Source organism: Manis pentadactyla, chromosome 2, assembly GCF_030020395.1.
Source record: "Manis pentadactyla isolate mManPen7 chromosome 2, mManPen7.hap1, whole genome shotgun sequence".
NCBI classification, from domain to species: domain Eukaryota; kingdom Metazoa; phylum Chordata; class Mammalia; order Pholidota; family Manidae; genus Manis; species Manis pentadactyla.
The window spans coordinates 204,084,958-204,106,319 of record NC_080020.1 but is presented as its reverse complement, the minus strand read 5'-3'; the positions used below and the strand labels follow the sequence as shown (position 1 = coordinate 204,106,319).

At 36.4% G+C, this 21,362-nt stretch overlaps 1 protein-coding gene across 7 annotated transcripts in view; it reads right to left on the bottom strand.

Annotated features, from left to right (window-relative positions):
• THUMPD2 (THUMP domain containing 2) overlaps positions 1-13,742 on the bottom strand; it is a 28,470-nt gene extending 14,728 nt beyond the window's left edge. For 5 of the 7 annotated variants that reach the window (XM_036925557.2, XM_036925559.2, XM_036925561.2 and 2 more), the window contains exons 1-5: positions 13,502-13,742; positions 5,608-5,743; positions 3,839-4,248; positions 2,843-2,920; positions 296-348 (exon numbers count right to left, since the gene is read on the bottom strand). In XM_036925557.2, coding sequence (XP_036781452.2) covers positions 296-348; positions 2,843-2,920; positions 3,839-4,248; positions 5,608-5,743; positions 13,502-13,624 — 800 coding nt within the window. In that variant the 5' untranslated portion in view covers positions 13,625-13,742. Of the gene's footprint in view, positions 1-295; positions 349-2,842; positions 2,921-3,838; positions 4,249-5,607; positions 5,744-11,652; positions 11,800-13,501 lie in introns of those variants that run through there. The other 2 variants (XM_036925558.2, XM_057497264.1) reach the window with 2 other exon arrangements.
• Between the last annotated feature and the right edge of the window lie 7,620 nt (positions 13,743-21,362).

The following is a 21,362-nucleotide window of genomic DNA, read 5'->3' as shown; positions in this document are numbered from 1 at the left end:
ATCTCTAGCCTAGACCTCTCACTTGAATCCCAGATCTTCATCTACAGACATGTGTTTGGATACTTCTAGCTTGGAGTTCACTCATGTACTGAAAATTCAACAGGTATAAACTGAGCATATACTCTCCTTTTCCAGTCTTTCTTATTTTGATGTTTCTTCAAGTAAAGAACTCAAATGCTTTGCCTTTACCCCCTCTGTTGTATCAATGTTTCATGCTATAAATAAAAAGCATAATGATCTTAATTTTACAATCTCTCCTAAGGGACAAACCTGAAACTTAGAATACATTATCTACCTGAGCACAGGAATTCCCACCACAGAGTAAACATCGTTCAGATGTATGAAGATCTGAAAGAACAAATGCAGAGATTAGAATGGAACAGGAAATATATTACCAAATTATTGGCAATCTGAAAGCTTCCATTTTGAGCCTATATAACCCATACATTAGTAAAAAATTCCAAGGCCTTGTTTGTTATATGTGGAAAAATGTCCCATAATATTTTTTCTTGAGCAGGGGCAAAGTGAATTTTAAATATATTTCATAGAAAAATTTTTGGATCAATTTGATATACAAGTTATATAGAGAATTATGTTATGAAGAACTCAAGATCAACTTTTTTTTCCCAGAGATTCTCTGAATTATCCTGGATCGGACTTCCCATTTTGGGGTAGAGAAGGCTTCCTAAATCCACCCTAATTCTAATCTCAAGTAAGACTTGAAGCCATACAGGACCATCACAGGCTACACATATTCTCAGAGTAACAGAAAACTTTCTTCAGGCCAAATGCATTATAGCAAAGGTAACCTTTTCTCCCTCTACTATCCATAGGTGGGCTTCTAACTCTCTATTACCTTTCTTTGGTTAGGCCATAAAGAGGATTTAAATGTCGCAAGTTATAATTAGGTAACCCATGTGAATTTTAAAAGTTAGAATCTTACTTTTCTAGTCTGATGAGGTTTATGGGACATTCTAACTGCTGTTTGACCTCAGGAGAATTTGACCCCTTATACTTTCACCACAAGATTTTTTTTTAATGTATAGTTTAGTCAGAATTACTCCAATACTGATACATTTTTATTAAGAAAAGAATGATCTGGAATGAACTCCCTTTAGTCAATGTAATACCTTGATCATTGAAGCCAAACTTTCCAGTTTTTTATATTATTCAATTTAGCAAAATTGTTTATTGGGATTCTTTTCCATTTAATATTTACACTAAAGATACGATATATTGACATTCTTATATGTCAAACGTTAAGAAGAGTTTCTCCCACTACAATTTTTTTCTATTAATTTTGTAAAATAAAATTTGTTAAGAATTGATACTTCTGTCAATTTTGATCATAAATTTTACTATGTGTGATTTTAGTGTTGTCAATTTTGTTTTATGTTGATTACTTCCACCAATAATAGGTATTACTAATTGCATTAAATGGCTGACAGGAGAGGCTAACAGGAATTATTTGGGAGCTAAACTACAAAGAAGACTGCAATTTTGAGACAGTACGATGGAGTCGGGGGATGGAAAGAAAGAAACTCACAGGGCAGAAGATAAGAGATCTGGACAGAGGAGATGAAAAGGGCATTATGTCAAAATGTCCTGGGGGTCAAAACATTTTGCATGACAGTAATGAAGGAATATACACCAGGAATTACTTTGTAAAAGTAAAAATATCAGATATAAAATATATGAATGAAACAACACAAAATGTTCTGATTTGACTAGCTATTACTCCACTTAAAATCACATAACAATAAATTTATGAATTAATGAATCATTAAAATGACTAAACTACTCATCGAATTTTTTTCTAAAAGTAGTAGAGAATATTTTTTATAGCTAGCATTTGTTTCTCCATGTGTTTTACTTTGTCCAATTAAAATAAGTGTAACTGTTCATAATGCATGAGCAAAACCGAAGGCTTCTGTGATGGCTGCCCTTGTACTGTTCACCATGTAAGAACTTATTCACTATGTAAGAATTTGTTCTCCATGTAAGAACTTGTTTGTTATGCCTCAGAAGATTGGAGACTGACGAAAATTAGGCTTGGGGTGGATTAATGGTTGTGCATTGAGCATTGACTCCCCTATACAGAATTTTATTGTTGTTAACAACCATTTGATCAATAAATATGAGAGATGCCCTCACAAAAAAAAAAAAAAAAGTATACACTTCCAATGGTAAAATAATAAGTAACCGGGGTGTAATGAATATAGTCAAGATATTGTAACAGCTTGGTATGGTGATAGCTGGTACCTAGAATTGTCATGTATATAAATGTTGAATCACTATGTTGTACACCTGAAACTAATGTAATGTAATACTGTGTGTCAACTACCCTTCAATAAAAAATAATTATCTACAAAAAAAAAAAAATAAGTGTAACTGCATTAAATCAATTTTGAAAATAGAAGAAAAGAAAAACATAATCCCAACAACCCTAAGGAAGCCACTATTGACATACTATTGAATTTTGTGGAGGCCTTTTTGTTTTCTATTCATTTTTCTTTTTCTTTAAACATTAGCTAGATAATTTCTTATTACAGAGACTTATTATATATTATAATGATTGTAGAGAGTGCTTCTGCAACCTTACAATAAATGTTTTTTAGTTCAACTAAGTCCATTCCAAAATGTCTTATTTGGGTAAGACATTTCCCAGTGAAAACTACTAGCAGATTATCTGTATTCTATTGCTAAGAGAAAAGACACTGCTGAACCTATGTAGACAAGCTTTTTAAAACTCTAAAGCAAAATGGAAAAGTACAATAAGAACAGCTGACATTCTTTGCAGAATTAAGTTACAAGCACATAAAATAAAATGAACACTCAGTACCTCTACATTTGGAGTCCTCAAATCTGCTTTCCATCCAAACTGTTTCTTCAGAGCAATGCCAATTATTCTTCCTACCTCCTGGAAAAGCAGCAAGTTATAGAAAAGATGAGAATACTAAAAATGAGAATGTTAAGTCTAAATGCAAGCAAAAATGAAGAGAGTCTGTAGGAAAATCATATCAGACTATTTGGTGGTAATTTAGGGTTACAATTTTAAAATATGACACCAAAACATAGTCTATTCAAGGCAATAAGACTGCATTTTAACTCTTGCACCCAACTTATCCTACAGTGTTGATGTCTATTCATATCTAACCTCTATTCTTAATAAACTTTAGATATACATGAGATACCCAGATCATGCATGACCTGATAAAAATGGTCATTTTGGATTTCAGGAAGCAGATGTAAGTGGAAAGACGAATTATTTTAGCTACTACAATATGATGTTTAAATGTTACCGGATCAGCAGCATTAGACTCAAACTTTGGGGTCTGTCTGGTTTTAAGGTTGACTAAAGGACCCAGACCTATGCTCTTTTATCATGAACTATATAAGGTGTTTTGAAGGAAACTGTGGTGTTCACTCTCCCCTAGATCGTTGAGGCCTCGAGGGCATTTGTGTTTTTGCAGTCTGGATCCTGGTGCCAATCACACACACAGGGCCTGCCTGTGCAGAGCAACCACTTAGTAACACAGATATGAAGAGACACCCAGAAAGCTAAGGACAATGACTTAGGGTTTCCAAATGCAAAGGGTATCTATGGATTTAAGGAAACTTTTAGGGAGAAAATAGAAGGAGATCATTGCATGCAATGGCATACTACTTACTCTCAAGCCCTCAGAGGTAGAGATAAGAAAAATGCATTTTTAAAGATATTTAACTATATGACTTTAGGCACAGTTACCTCTTCTGTGTAAGGTTTACATCGCATTTTAAATCTAAGGAGTAGTTGATTCTTGAAGAACATGGGACCCGCGTCAGGAGGTAAACATACCTGTGCAGTGCAGGTCTGGGCAACAGCTCCGCTGCAGCGGCAGGACACTCTGAAGGTCAAGGCGTTCTGGTCATGGGCGTCAATGGCTTTTGCTACATTATTCTGTGATTGTGCTTGAAATCTTTCTCTTTCAGTGATAAAATCTCCTTGTTCCAGTGTTTCCTTTTCTATTTGTTTTTCCAGCAGGCATTCCCTATTTTCTTGTATCTCGTGGATTTGTTCTGCTTTTAATATCTTAGCAACGATGGTGCCATTTTCTTCCGTTTTTCTTTTTAGCGGGTTAGCATCCCTTTGAGAAACTTTTTCCTTTTCTGCATCAAGTTGGAGCAGATTTTTCCAAATTGTAATGGCATTCAACCAACTTTCTGGATCATCATTGACAAGTCTTTGGATTTCATTAAATATTTTTCCTAAATAAATAAAATCTGTTAAATCCTATATTGAAGTTCTAAAGGCAGTCTATTACATTCATCATCCCCAAACTTCATTGTTTCTTTAAGTTTTATTAATTGCTTCATGAATAGTGACTCCACCTTCATCTGGAATTTATATAATTCAAGAACATTGTACACAATGAAGTTCATTCTTATAATCTATACTTATCATCAAAACTGTTTTAAAATATACTTTACCAAGACCATTTGCCCTATGATAATATATGTGTCTTTTCAATATATGCATAGACCTGGAGTGTGTATCAGCCTTTAAAGCAATGCTGATCTTGCCCATCAAAATTAAGTTAAAAGAATAAATTGTAAAACATAGTGCTCAGAAACAGATCAACTGAATCTTGGAACTATTTTTGACCATACAATATTAAGACACATCATAAAGTTGCCATAATGCCACACTTCAGATATACAATCCCATTTATAACTTAGGGACTGCCAGCATGCACAATTAAATTAATCTTTTCTTGATGAACAAGGGTCATCAAGATGACTCAACAGTTAATTACTGTAGTTGTCTAAAGATGAGAGGGCAGAATACTGGGATGAAATTATACTGACCCTGCAGTATAATACTTTAGGATTTGCTTTAAAACAATTTTCCTGTCCTGTCTTTATTTCTAGCCATTTGTATCTTTCTTGGCTCCGTTTATTACAGACTACATGATTATATGATTTCTTGTACACAACCAGCAATCAAAATGAAGTTTAAGGCAATATTTATTCCAGCGGTGTCTGACTCTTGTTTGTTGCTTTTATCAAGATCCTTACATTATTTTAGTAGCATATATATAAAACTAGGAAGTAGACAAGAAATCTCTTAAATTCCCTTGAACACTCCTGCTTTATAAATGGGTATAACTTTATTCAAAACACTCAAGTTACCCAAAGCAAGAAATTTTACTATATAGTATTTTTCCAATTAATATCACTCATCAATTAAAATACACAAGGTGACATGTTTTGAACAATTGTTAAAACAATGCATTTTGGGTAATTAATACTCTGACATCTAAATAAATGCAACTGACCATATGTCTCTCTAGTTAAGATGTATGATCATCATTCTCAAGGGAAAACATGGCTTAGGATGCTAAAATCTCAGAAAATACACAGCAGATTGCAAAGAGAATACACACAATTAGGTGACAGTACAATTAGGTAACAATATTCAGGAAATACAGAAATATACATAATTAAAGGTCCCATAGGTATAAGTGAATTTTAAAAATGTGAAATGGCTACACGTGAATCATCAAGTAGGAAACTTAGAGGAGGGTAATATATTGTGTGGGTAAAAGCAATAGGCATACACTGTACCTTTACTTCTAGAAGAAACTGTAAGTGGGAACTGCTTTTTGATCAGCAAAAATAATCTTTCTGCAGATTTTAATTTTTTCAGCATATTCAAATCAGAACAGGTGGTGAAAAAAACTTTTCCTGAAATATATTCAACCTAGAAATAGAAAAGGTATTAATGAAGTACAGTATCAGAGTAAGAATTATTTCCCCTTTTTCTCCCTCAGTGAACTAAAACATAACATCAAGATTAACAATAATATAAACGACTATTTCTGAAGTGTCCTATTTGTTAGACACTGTACTAGGCACCATGAATATATTTTTTCTTTCATCCTAATAGTAAGCCTCTAAGGTAGATTTTATCACCCCCATTTTACAGATTGGGAAACTGAGGTTTACACAGGTTTAATAATTTGTATTAAGTCATGTAGTCAATGACCAAGATCATAAACTTTCTACATTATGTTACTTTTTGTAAAGTGTATGTGCATACACTGCTGGAAAAATAGAACACAAAATACTCAGTAATTATGTTACAAATCTCACACAGTATTTAAAAGTAGGCAAAGGAAAGGGATAATGCAAAGGACAAATTAGGTGTCTAGCCTAAGGTTAACATCATCAGTAGGTATTTATTAAATCCCCACCTTGTGGTCTACCAGGTGGCATACAGCATACATCCTAAAGAGGAATAATAATGTAATAGACATACACTGGTACGCAAATTAAAATGTAAACTTACAAGATGACTTGAATTATACCCAGAAGGAAACTACAAAGTTAATACAATAAGCATACTATAAGCTTAGGTACCATCGGTAACAATAAATATGGAAGCCATCATTAGTAAAAGTTTCAGGGAAGAATCCTGTAAGAATTGGGAAAAGGAATTTTAACACAAGAACAAAGGGCAAGAGGTGGGAGAGACAGTCTGGCTGATGTAAAGTTTAAGTCAGCATGGCAACATTTGCTGTGTTATGCTGATGGAGAGTGGCAGGTGGATGGACAGTGTAGCTCGGGCTGGCTTGATAAATGGTCATGAAATTTTGAGTACCACAGATGGTAATGATCAACCATTATAGGCTTCTGATGAAAACTGTGACAGCACTGAATTAGCTGGCAGAAAAAATTACTTTGGAAGAGGCATAAAGGACTGATGTACACTACTGAGGTAGAAATAATGAGATGGTGGGCTGCGGGAGCTGGAAAATGAATAGAAGCAAGAAATATGCATCAAACAGAGAGGATTTGGAGACACGATGGATATGTGGTCAAAGTCTGAGAAGGAAGGAAAATGAAAAAAGCACTCCTAGAGAGTCTGATGAGGAATGGCAAATGGTGCTTGATATTGACGGAATCCTAAATTGTCTTGGGTCACCTCAGCACTCCCAAGGTCAGAATGGGTGTGCATTGTCCTACAGTTCTTTCAGCAGTGGCCATGGCTGGCTACCATGGTTCTAAGTCATCTTCTAGAACTGAGGCAACAGGGAATTTGGGGTATCCCATATGTTTAGGCAGCTCCTATTCAATGGGAACTTGGAATGCCAAGTGTTTGCGGTTTTTTTTTTACTTGATGTGGTCTAATTAAGATTTGGGGATGGTAATTTGGGGGTTACCATCTGATGAAGAAGAATCTCTGCCAAAGAAGCCCAAGGTTGACACCAATTAAAACCCAAACTCTTCTAGTTGTAAGATTAACAAGCTCTGGGGATCTAATGTATGGCATGGTAATTAGCTAATAATACTGTATTATATACTTCAAAGTTGCTAAGGGACTGTATCTTAAATATTCTTACAATAAAAAGGTAATGGTAATTATGTGATGGGATGGAGGGTGTTAGCTAATACTATGGTGGTAATCATTTTGCAATATATAAACATATTAAATCAACATGTTGTAAACCTTAAACTTACATTATGTTCTATGTCAATTATACCTCAATAAAGCTGGAAAGATAAATAAAAAAGAAAACCCAAATAGCTTAGGTACCTGCAATGCAGCTGACCAAGATAGATAGAGAATGTGGGGAATGGGAAGGATGTTTAGGAGTCAGTATGTAAGGGGATAATGAAGTAACTAAAACAAGAACTGGTTTCTTTCCCACCAAAATCAAAGCTAAACATATACCTGAAAGTGCTTAGAACTTGAAAACATTGAAAAATGTTTAAAAGTAAGTTTAAAAAAATGTAGATTTTATGTCACTTGACATAAAAATAAAGCTGATATTAAAATGATCACAAAACAAGTTAACAGACAAGAACACCTTGTCAAGATTCTGGGGGAATTGAAATAAGTATTTTACTGAAAATGTGTGGTTTTTAAGATTCAAGTCCTATAAACAAACTGATAAAATATCTTGACAAGGTGCAAACATCTCTAGACCAGTGACTTTAACCTAAGTAGTTAGTGATCTAGACATTAATTTATAGTTATTCAATTGTACAAAGATCTTAACTTTTCGAACTTAAATATTAAGGGAAACATTTTAAACAATTACCATTTTCTAAAAATGTCATATTTTTGTTATGGGGGATAAGGGAGAGAACAATAGAAAAGAACATGTCTGAAAATCAAGTTCTAAAAGGTTTAAGTTATTTCGGGTTGTCAAATCATAAGGATAATATTTGTTGAGGCATTAAAATGCTAAGTACATTCTTAAAACCAAAAACATAAGGGCTCCATTCCGTTTGTAAGTAATAAGCATGCAATATGTGATCAGTAGTAGTTTACTAAATTATGAAACAGTTACTGTGACAATCATATAATTGTATGTATGACAGCACTTTTAATGTTTTACCCTTTGTGAAGATGGTGTCTTAAAGTAGTAGGCAGAATGAATTTTGGTGCTTATTTGGAAGTTAGTATTACCTTTTTTCTTTAGTTTACTGCTTATAACTGACCACATCAATTACAGTCCTTAGGGAGAAGTGTAGCATTTAGACTATTTCTTCCTAGTATTTGTTACTTGAACATTTATTTACATATACAATCTGTATTTTCCATTTGTAATAAAATCTTTAGTTTCTAAAACTAGCTCATTTTATGTCTAACACTTGAAAAGATGAACTCAAAGCCTTTATTAAAGTAGAAACAGCTCCCTTATCTGCCAGCATACATAAACAGTATTTTTTGCCTTTCTTTTAAAATTCAGGCATTCCAGTCTAACACAAAGATTAAAAGTTTAAGTCTAGGCAAAAATATAGTAATATAAGGAGATACCAAAGTCATCTGAATTCTACAGATGCCATTTACTTTCAGAATTAATTTTAAAGTTTTAAGTGGAGAGTTGAGGTGATAGGTGAGCTTCTTGGTTCATTTAGAAGACAGAATTTTAAGGTATATTTCCCTTAATTTTTAAAAAGGCATTCAATCTATAAGGAATGCAGAGAATCTTCAAAAAATGTTGACCTCAAGCAATCACCCCATTAAATAACTGAAATAACATGACTACCTGCTTAGCTCTACACCACTACCCTCTATCATCACAACCCCATTAAAAAAATAATAATTGTTTGACTTTTTTAGGACTTAGGTTAATAGGCTTTGCTATGTAGATTTATAAAGACTGATTATTCCATTGACAGGGCCTTTCTGGCTAGGTGGCAATATGGACACCTCTATTACACTGAATTTTATCTTAAAAATGACTTTGTACAACTTCTGTTACAATAAATAACAGTATTTAATATATTAAACATTGTTATAAAGCTTAATTTTTCCCAATAAAGTTCTTTAAAGTAGTCTAAATGAAAAAATACATATTATGTATGGCTCTAAAATGTTATATATATAATATAAATTATATATATAATTTATATATAAATGTATATATAAATAAATAAAGTATTTAGAAATACCAGGAAACCTATAAATAATGGCCCCACCCCCAGGAGGAAAAAATCGAACCTGAATCTAACCAAGCTCTAGATACAATTTACAGGATTCCAGTTCACAGGAAATACAGATAAAAGAAGATGTTAAATTAAACCATGAAGATGCAATTGGCAATACCTAGCCCAGGGGACACTCTAGCATTGCTGTCCAACAACTTCCAGAGATAACAGTGCTCCACACTTGTGCTGTTTCAATACCATCCCCCTAGGGCATGTGGCTTCTGAGCACTGGCAATGTGACTAATGCGCCTGAGGAAGTGAATTTTTAAATTAACTTTGATTTAAATAGCCATTGTGGCTAGTGATGGCCTTATTGGACAGCACAGCTCTGAATGAGGGGTCAGAAAACTCGGCCTGGAGGGCTAAGAATGGTTTTTACATTTTTAGAGGGATTTAAACCAGACAATAACAACAGACCATGTAACAGAAACCACAAAGTGCTCCACATATGTGACCTACAAAATCTAAAATATTTATCTGGCCCTTTAAAGAAGAAGTTAGCTGGGCCCTGCTGTAGGCTGCAGGACAAACACTTAGCTTCTTTAACAAATCACTAGGGGGAAGAAGAGAGATGGAGGGGAAAATCTACAGATTAATTTAAGACTAAAAAAAGAGAGAAAGAGATTTAAAAGAATACCAGCCAATCACAATGTGTGTACCTTATTTGAATTCTGATTCAAATAAACAAACTTAAAAGACAAAAGTGACATTTATGAGACAAGTTTAAATTTGAACACTGACTAGTTATCTGATAGGGAACTATTAATTTTTAGATGTGATGATATTGTGGTTTATATATTTAAAAATATATATGTATTAAATATATTATTTTATATAAATATAAAAATATATACATATTTTAAAATGATATATGTATTAAACCTTTCATAGTATAGTACATATATTATACCATAAGAGTCCTTATAGATATACAGTACCGTCCTTTACCCGGTGTTTTGCTTTGCGGGGCTTTGCTTTCCAAGGTTTCAGCAGCCCTAGGGGTCAACCACAGTCCTGGAAGCTCCTCCTCTTGACATAGCGTCAGAAGGTACGTCACTATGTCATTTACTTCACTTCCTCTTACCCCATAGGGTGGTTTATCATTTCAAGTCATCACAAGAAGGGTGAGTACAGTACCATAAAATATTATTTTAAAGAGAGGCCACATTCACATGACTTTTATTACAGCACTGTGACTGTTCTGTTTTATTATTATCATGGTTAATCTCTTACTGTGCCTAATCGATAGATTAACCTTTATCACAGGTATGTAAGGGAAAAAAAAGTATTTATAGGGTTCAGTCCTATCTGCATTTTCAGGCATCCACTGGGCATCTTTGAACAGATCCCCCATGGATAAGGGGGGGACTACAGTACAAATATTTACAGGTGAAGTGATATATGGGGTTTACTTCAAAATAACATGGGGTGGGGAGTGGGAGGAACGTGAATGGAGCAGAATTCATTGTGGATTGATCATAGTTGCAGCTGGTTGATGAGTACTTTAGGTGCATCACATTATTTTACTTTTGTGTATGTTTGAAATTCTCCATGATAAAAAGAATGCACAGAGCATTTTCTATTGCAAGCTGTGTGCTGGAGGAAGTACCTACATCAAAGTCACCCAGAGAGAGTTTGCAAGTTAAAATGTAAACACCTGGGTTTATCCTCAGCTCTACTCAAAGAAAAGCTTTTGGGGTGGCAACTAAGGATATACATTTTCCAAGCTCGCTAGGTGACTTGTATGTTCACTGAAATTGAAAAAACACTGATTAAAACAGAGTGATTGCTTGGTGAAAGTAAACAGTCACTTCTGAGTTAACTTATTTTGTGAATTCAGATTTTACAATATTAATTTTCTTCAGTGAACCAAAGTTTCTAACAGACTCTCATCATTGCAAGAATTTTAAGTATTCCTGTCCAACTCATTCTTTGGGAACATTTATCAAGCACCTAGTATTTGCCATACACTCTACTGTTTGTGCTATCAATCTTTATCTCAAGGAATTGCACTAGTCTTTTAAAGTGGGTATTATCATCTCCATTTATATCCCAGGAAAGTCAGCCTCAGAAACTTGAGTAATTTGCCTAAATTTAAAAAACCTGTTAAAAGATGATATAAGGTGTGAACACATGCTTTTGACTCCAAAACCTACAGACACTCCTTACCATTCTGTAGCAGAAATAATCTACATCCCATGTTCCAGGAGGGTTTCCCATGGTAACTGAGTGCTGTCACAGGGCTTCAAAGCGCGGGAGAGTCAGATATAAGTCCTAACTCCACCACTTAGCATTCTTTGTAAAATAGAGATAAAAAATGACCTATCATAGAAGATTCCTTTGAGGATCAAATCATATTATGTACATAAAGCATCTGACACACTCTAAATGCTTATAAATGTTAAATGTTATTACTGTTTTAGGATTGTCTTAACTTTGAGGGTCTACATTGTGAAACTGTGATGGAATTTCGGAGGTTACTTGTTCAGATCCCCTTTCCAGGCATGTCTATCCCTAAAATATACACATCAAAATATGGAAATTTCCAAGTCTCTTGGTATTTCATTCATCTCATTGCCAAGAAGTTTTTCCCTATAATTAACTATATTTTTTGTGCTATGATTAAAATCCTGGCCACCTCCCCAACCCCCCACTTTGTCTTTAGAGAAGGAGTACAAGCAGAGAAGGTCTCTTTTTTCTAATCAACTAACGTGCTCTGTTTAGGTCAAGCCTTCTATTTTTCATACCAAGAACTCTTAAGATAACTTAAAAAACAAATAGTATAGCACGTCATGGCCACACAGTGGTCAGGAACTGGACCCAGGTGCCAGCCTGCCTTAGTTGAACATGATTACACTCATGCCTGATTTTACAGACAGCTTGGGTTTGAATCCCAGCTCTGCCAATTTCTGGTTATGACTTGAATAATTTATTGGATTTACTGTGCTTTATTTCCCTTTTCAGTTAAATATGGAGCCTACCTCATACTCATACAGTTGTGAAAATTATACAAGAGACTACAGAATAAGGACTTAAGTACCTGTGCCTGACACCTATTAAATGCTTAATCAAGTGTTCTGATATTGTTACTTTTTTGGATTAGTTACATTTAACACTATTAAAATATGTGATCAAAACTACAAATGGTGGGTAGTCTAGTCTAATAAGACAGATGCCATTCTTCACGACCTCTTCTATCTGCGCCCCCTGCACTGCACAAACTCTTTTTTGCAGGTTTCCCAAACAGTAGAAGCTGTCGGGGTGGCGTGGTCAATTTCATTAGTAGGCTTTCCTTTTCCAAAAACATGTCATTTACACTGTCATACATACCCCATTAAGATACTGGAATCTTTTTCTACCACCTATTTTTCCTCTGCTTTCAAGAAACCAGCTCAGCATGTTTTAGAACTTCAACTGCTGTTTAAAATCTTGTTCATTTCATTGAAATTAACAACAGGTAATGTAGCAGCAAAGGTTAACTTCCTCCGGAAGTTGTAGTAGGAGGCCTCCAAGGGTGCATTACTTTTCTAACTGCTATACCGTACGTGTTTAAGTATATTTTACTTACCCTGTATCATTTAATCCTCCCAATAATCCTATGAGCTAAATATAGTCAGGGAACTGACAAGAGTCAAGTAACTGAACCTGAAGAGTACCGTTTGCATTTAAAGTAAAGAGAACGGAATCTAACTCTGACGGCTCTAATTACTGCTTAGGCACTATCAACTATTTTCTCGTAAATCTAGGAAATAACTTGCCTCAACGCCCTTAAAAAAAAAATGTCAGCCAGGAGATATGCGGTATTGGATGTGTAGGGAAAAACGACTGGCGGTTTTTTCCCAGCAATAATTAAAGCACCTCCGAGGGCGGGCACCATCGCCTCGGTCAGTTTGGGGACTGAGAATGGGGGGCGCTCCGGGTGCGTTCCCGGGTCGAAGCCCCTGAGGGGGGAGGTCGCCGGCTTGGCGGGGCAGGGCCGCCCCTCTTCCCGCCCCGGCGCTCAGCGAGGCCGACTCACCTGCGTGGCCGCCAGCCGCGCCCGCACCTCCCGCATCAGGAAGGGCTCCAGGCCGCGGCCCGCGGTGCAGAAGAACCGGGCGCCTGCGGCCCCAGCCGACCGGGGATCTCCCGGAACCGCCATGGCAGCTCGGGCGCGGCCCCGCGGCGCCAGGGTCACGTGGTCTCGGGCGTGCGCGGCGCGTCCCCGCGCGCCACCAGAGATGCCGAGTGGCACCAAAGGCGAGCGCGGGTGTGGAGAACCCAGGTCAGCAGGGAGAGGCCCCGGGGGAAGGTGGCGGGTCCCCTTGGCAATAAGCGTATTACTTGGGAAGAATAGAATCCGTATGACCAAATGAACAGCTTTAAGTTAGCTATGTAGAAACTATTACGGGAACGACTTTCTGGCAAGTGCACTCACGTGCTTTACGACGAAATGCCTCGGTGAACGACAGGGTACCCCCTGCCCTCCTCCCCTCCGTCTCCCCAGCTCACGGTCGACTGGGACAGTGCTATGAAAATCCTCATGGAGTCATGTAACCTGAGCTTTTCAAAAGTTCAGTCCTACAGCTTCTCAGACCCTTCATTTTAGTGAAATCTTTAAATTTTCTTTTTCCCCGTCCAGACTTACCTTCTCATTCTCTCAGTTGCCATAGCTAATTTCAGCTCCTCTCTGCTCTGGGGCTGCTGACTCTCAGGTCTGTCTTGTTCCCTTTAGGGGGTCAAGAGTATTTGCTCATCTTTGGTCCCTGTTGTTGCAGAGGACATAATGCCTTTCACACGATGCTTGAGATGAGATGAAATAGGTGGAGTTCTGCCTCTTTAGGAAGAAAATAATTGTTTTTCTGAGGAGAGAGTTGCCTGGAATTCCCTCCCCATTACATACTCTTTCCTCCATCATTTCTGCTTCTCATTAAAAAAAAAAATCTCTATTGAAAAGGAACCACTGCTCCCATCAATGTTCAGCACATCTAGCTGAGTTTTGCTGTTCGAATAGTGCATATTCAACATGTAGGAAGTTGGCAGAAGCAGTTTTGGAAGATACACTTCAAACTGGGGTGTTTTAAGAATTTAGGGCAAGGTCATTTGCTTCAAAATCTCCCCCTATTTTGGTGCAATTGGCAATTCCTCTAGTTCTTAAATGTGTTTGATGTATGTATTCAGGTATTAAAATGCAAATGCTTTACACTGTGAGATCTTTGAGGATGGGATGAGCTCATTCATCTGGGCATTTGTAGAGGGCACACTGGCTTGCTTATGGTAGGCTCTCTCAGTCAGTATTGCTGAATTGGATGGAATGTAAGAAAAAAGCCCACTCACTAAGTAAGTCCCCTCAGCTAGGAGGGATTGCCATAACCACCGTATCAGCAGGGGCCTTTGTGAGTGAGATATGGGGATAAGGGTAGAGTATCAAGACCAATGGAGGAGAACCACAAAGATAACCTTCTTCACAACTTTGCCTACTACCTCCTGTCCTCATCACCACCACCCTCCCCCTCCCCCGTCTTCCCTACATACTTCATAAAGAATTTTCTTAACCAGGAATATGCCTCAGAATGACTGGGGAGCCTTTGCAATATGTCATGCTTGCCATCCCCTTCTCCCCTGTGTTCTCGTACAGTTGAACAGACTTGGTGGTGGGCAATGACCCCTTCTCCCCAGGAGATCAGGAACCAACTAATTCAACTGCCAACTTTCCAAAATGCCTACTCTTTCCCTCCTCCTAGGCACTTGCTTACACTGTTCCCTTTGTCTGGAGCTCTCTTCTCTTCTATTTCTTTTCTTTAAGTCTAAGGTAGAATGCCACATCTGTGATGCCTTCTCCTGCCTTTCTAGCACCCTTCTACTTACAAATTATTTTATATTTTATCGTTTATTGTTTCACTCATAAATATAGCTTGAGTCCATGGCAAGGTGTCGCTTATTATGACAACATCCCAGTCTTTGAGAAACTTGCAGGTTAATGGGAGGTAATGGTGATGATGCTGGATTGCTGAAAAAGATGTGTCAAGTGACAGTACAGTGTGATATATGGAAAAGAAAACAACTGGGCCTGGCATCTAGTAGCCACTTAATAAGTAAGGTTGAATAAATGACCTTATGAAGTTGAGTGAGCATTTGCCTATTTGTGGCTTCTCATTTCTCTTTGAGCATCTTTTCCAAGTTGGGACATTTTCTGCCTTCTGAAGTCCACCTACCCAAGGTAGATATACAGTTTGTAAGCACCGTGGAGGTATTTTGAACTCTTTCTTACACAACCCAGTATTGTAACTTGTAAAAAGTAGGATTTTATAAATATTTTAGAATTCAATTGAGTTGTGGCACTGTGGTAAAATCTACAAATACAGGCAGAAGATTCTGTTACACATATCTCTAACCAAGTCAGTGCAGATTGTGAAACAAAGATCAACATATTTTATGGTTGCAGTTGCAAAAGCAGTTTGGGGACTATTGGCTCAATTGTTTAAACCAGTTTCATGCATACATTAATCATCTTGAATGGTGCTTTTTTGAAAATACCAAAATTTAGCAAAAAAGTCCAAATTTAACAGAAAATTGTCACATTTGTATGTAAATACTACCTTTAAAACATTATTTATTCATTAGTGTTTGTATCACTGTAATTTTAATGCAACATCAAAATTCAAAAGATGCAGCTTCCATGCTTTGATCTAGAGAAACAATTCTTTTATATGTATTATCTCACTTTAGTTATGCAGTGCATGAATTGCATGAATTATTTGGATGTACAAATAGAGTCTATGTATATCCAGTGCATTTCTGAAAGAGTAAGTCATGTATTTAATGCACATTTCAAAACACTGGGGTATTTGATGTTATTTTATTTGTTTAAATATATTTTGAGCCCATAAAATCATACTTATATCTGATAGACTCTTGGAATGTCCCAGGTGGAAGAGGGCATGAAAATTATTTCTTGGATACATTTGCTGACTGAACCAATGACTGAATCTACAATTTTCTCCAATTTACTTGAATGTATTATATTGCCTAAATAAAGCCATTTTCTTCTTGCTATTATTTTCACCTCACTCATGCTGTTGTTTTAATATTCCTTTTCTCATGCTGCATTTATGTGTACATTTAATATGAGCTATTTTACTTTAGAGGCTCGCTAACCTATCTTGCTATTTCTTAGTCCACAGAAAATGCCAGAAATGTTCAAAATTAGCTCGGATACCTATATTTTGATATTTCCCCCTCTCATTTCATTTTTTTGTCTTATTCTTTTCTAATGAATGATTATTTTGCCTGTTTTATCAGTGGTAGTTGAAAAAAAATTACCTTAAAACTCAAACAAATATAATTGGTGAAGAAACAAAAACAACCAAGGACAATTTTATTTTCTCAAAAATATAGAGTATCTTGTTTTAATGTGAATGGTATTTGGCAGAATAGAATGTGAAGATTTTATTAGAATATTGCCTTAATTCAGTTAACTTTTCTCCCATTGTTGGCGTAAAGAGTTGCAAGTGGACTGTGGAAAGGCAAACTTACTGTATCATGTATTAATCTCTTTCTATTTTTCTTTTTGTTTAAGGGTGGTAACTCTTTGCTTCCCATGGATATTTTGTACTCTTTGGGAAAATAGGTTTTTCTTGAAAAGTTCTATCTGGTATATATCCACATACAATCAGGCTTGTCTTCCAACAATTTTCTTTTTAAATGTTTGAACTTTAATAATTAATATACAAATGACATTTAATGCTTTATTTTTTTTAATAATATGGTATTACTTGGCTAAACAGAAAAACAATATAGATACAAAATAGAAGCATGCAACCTGCAGCACCAGCTTTGACAATCATCTGCTCTCACAAAATACCTTCAGAGTGGGACATAATGCCAGAAATGATTTGGTACCAGTTGAGATTCTAGATTGCAGACAGATAATAATACTTGTTTCTTGAGTCATGGTATGTTGCCTTAATTGCCTGTCATTCAGACTAATCTAGTTGATACACATCTTCTGCCTTACAAATTTCAAATTTTAAATGTAGCCAGCTGGGAAAAATAATCTTAAGATCTGGCTTCAGAATTCATTTTAGGTACAGAATAGTCTTTAAGAAAATTCCTTGATGGAGTTCAATGAGGTTTCGTGTCACCAAATGGAGAAACAGATAATTAAAACTGTTCTGCATAAGAAATCAACAGGAGGTAGGGAATATCCCGAGGGAGAAAGATCAAAGAAGAAAAGGGAATGTGTGGGACAGCATTGTGCTAAACTGAGGCTAAGGGGGATAGAGAACCAGTGAGAGATTGCCTGTGGTGTGGTAGCTGAAGAAATTCTAAAAAGGATTTCAATACTCTAGTTTATTTCTGGTGCTGCCATGTTAAACCCTCTCCAGTGACCCAAGCTTTCAGTAAAACAAATAAACGAAACATAGCTTCAGGTATTTTAGTATTTAAAGTATCAGGGTGTTGTGATGTGGAAAAGAGACAGCACCTTTTATATGCATTGTGGACATCTTTGAGTAAATTCAGTGGAAGCAGGGACTCAGAGAAGAGCTGGTAAGGGAAACCTGAGTGTGTGAGTCTATTACCAGGGAATGTACAGAGAGATGTGCTGGGTCATCCCTGCCGTAGGATGGGGTGCAGGCCAGTTTCAGATGAAGGTAATCCAGTCGACCTCTGGGTTCCTCTGAGTTTATCCCTCACTTGGAACAATAGACTTTATATACACCAAATGTCTAATATTTGAGAGCTTATTTTTTATTGTTCATAGGTGTAGGCATTGCAGTCTTGGGACAACCCAGGGCAGGGTCACTAATAGGGATTATAATCAGGGGTTAAATCCAACATTCTCAATTTTCTTTTTTTGGATGACCACTTCCTTCTAGTTTTTTAAATTTAAAATAGTACTAGCTTTGCACTAGCATGTGGATTAATGAATCTGTCACCTAGACATTGTATGTAGTTTGCCCTGGATGTTGTATTGGTTGTTTACGCTGGATATAAATTATACTGCTGAGTTCCCAGATTTTCTAGGCTGGGCACACACTTTAAATTAGCAGCATTCTTCTTCACTGTGGCGCTAAACTTGGCTTCTTTCTCTCGAGTTCCTAAAGTTGTGGAAGCCGTGTGTGTTGGGGGAGGGGAGAAATACTGTTACGAACCTTGAGGTTCTTTGTGGCTGAGAATGGCAGCTACAGTTTTGGAGAGTTGGATTTCCTGGAAGGCAGCTTTGATCCTGGGCATCCCGCAGAAGGGAGCTGGGAGACAAAGGAAGTAGAACATACTGGAAATCATTGTTAATCCCAACGGCTCCAGATAAATTTGACACCCATGTTTTAACCGTATGGCTCAATTATGGTTAAGTATTTGCTTTCAAACTGTATACACACAGAATTAAAAACATTCACAGACACAACTTTGCTGAAAACTGTTTTGGATGATAACTTGATTTGGAAATTCCTTGCTCTTCTTCAAATTACAGTTGGCCTTCTATACCTAGGTGCTGTCAAAAGTGATATTCAAAGACTTGAGAAACATTTCTCAAAAATAAGATAAATCTGATGGAGGCAAAGGCAAGGAAAAAATGGGGAAAGACTGGCTCGGCACAAGTTTAATCCAAACTTAGCTGTTATAAATGTAATTAATAAAAGACTGCAAACTGACCTCAAATTTTGTATTTATTAATTAACATAGTATTTCTTTGACATTTATTACAATAATTTCATTTTTGACATGACTACAAATGTAGAGAATTCAGGGAAAAAATATAAAAAGGAAGTAAGGAAAATAAATCTTATGTGAAAGGTTGAAAAGAGTTGAAATTGTTTAACTTGCTAAAAAGAAGGAAGATTTAAGAAAAGCCTTAAATATCCTCAAATATATGTATAGGATCATTTGTGTGATACTGGCCTGTAAATAAAGAGGACTGAAAAAGGCACGGGCTTAACCCTTCACAGCCTTTTGAGATTTCTAAATCTCATGGTCTGAAGTTCTGGCTGACTGGCCTGCTGATCCTCTCCCATTAAAGTATTTTCTGGGTGGACCAAAGGACAGCACCTGCTGGTTACCATTTGTCGATCACATTCTAAGCAAGGTTGGTGTCCAAGAGCAGGTCCTAGAAGGTGAAATTAAGGAGCAGAGACAGATGGATACTGAAAAGGATAATAATAAATAGATGGGCCATTATCCCCTTCCAAAGATTTTGATTAATGAAAAAAATAATCCTCTGTTCTCCCATGAGGACTTTATTCTTATTTCCCAGGTAGGATATACCATATTGCCTTTTGTTTTATTTTCTTTTTGTTTTTTTTCACTGTGGTAAAAAACACTTAACATAAAATTTACCATCTTAACTATTTATTTTTATTTTTCTTATTAAGATATCATTGATATACAATCTTACAAAGGTTTCACATGAGCAACACTGATTATTACATTCACCCACATTATTAAGTTCTCACCCCCAAACCCTGTTTTAGTCACTGTCCATCAGCATAGTAAGATGCTATAGAGTCTCTACTTGTCTTCTTGGTGCTGTATTGCCTTCCCTGTGACCCCCCTACATTATGTGTGTTAATCATAATGCCCCTTAATCCCATTCTCCCTCCCTCCTCACCCACCGTCCCCATCCCCTTCCCTTTGGAAACTGCTGGTCCCTTCTTGGAGTCTGTGAGTCTGCTGCTGTTTTGTTCCTTCAGTTTTTCTTTGTTCTTATACTGCACAGATAAGTGAAATCATTTGGTACTTGTCTTTCACGGCCTGGCTTATTTCACTGAATATAATACCCTCTAGCTCCATCCATGTTGTTGCAAATAGTAGGATTTGTTTTATTCTTATGACTGAATAGTATTCCATTGTGTATATGTACCACCTCTTCTTTATCCATTCATCTACTAATGGACACTTAGGTTGCTTCCATATCTTGACTATTGTAAATAGTGCTGTGATAAACATAGGGGTGCATATGTCTTTTTGAATCTGGAATCTTGTTTTCATTGGGTAAATTCCTAGGAGTGGAATTCCTGGGTCAAATGGTATTTCTATTTTAGTTTTTTGAGGAACCTCTATATTGCTTTCCACAATGGTTGAACTAATTTACATTCTCCCAACAGTGTAGGAGGGTTCCCCTTTCTTCGCATCTTAGCCAGCATTTGTTGTTCCTTGTCTTTTGGATGTTGGCCATCCTAACTGGTGTGAGGTGATATCTCATTGTGGTTTTACTTTGCATTTCCCTGATGATTAGCGATGGGGAGCATCTTTTCATGTGTCTTTTGGCCATCTGAATTTCTTCTTTGGAGAAGTGTCTCTTCATATCCTCTACTCATTTTTTAATTGGGTTATTTACTATTTTGGTGTTGAGGTATGTGAGCTCTTCATATATTTTGGATGTTAACCCATTATGGGATAAGTTATTTATGAATATATTCTCCCATACTGTAGGATGCCTTTTTGTTCTACAGATGGTGTCCTTTGCTGTACAGAAGCTTTCTGTTTTGATGTAGTCCCATTTGTTCATTTTGCTTTGGTTTCCCTTGCCTGAGCAGATGTGTTCAGGAAGAAGTTGCTCATGTTTATATACAAGAGATTTTTGCCTATGTTTTCTTCTAAGAGTTTTATGGTATCATGACTTATATTCAAGTCTTTGATCCATTTTGAGTTTACTTTTGTGTATGGAGTTAGACGATAATTGTTTCCTTCTCTTGCACGTAGCTGTTTAGTTTTGCCAACACAAGTTGTTGAAGAGGCTGCCATTACCCCATTTTATATCCATGGCTCCTTTATCACATATTAATTGACCACATATGCTTAGATTTGTATCAGGGCTCCCTATTCTGTTCCATTGAACTATGGGTCTGTTCTTGTGCCAGTATCAAATTGTCTCAATTACTGTGGCTTTGTACTAGAGC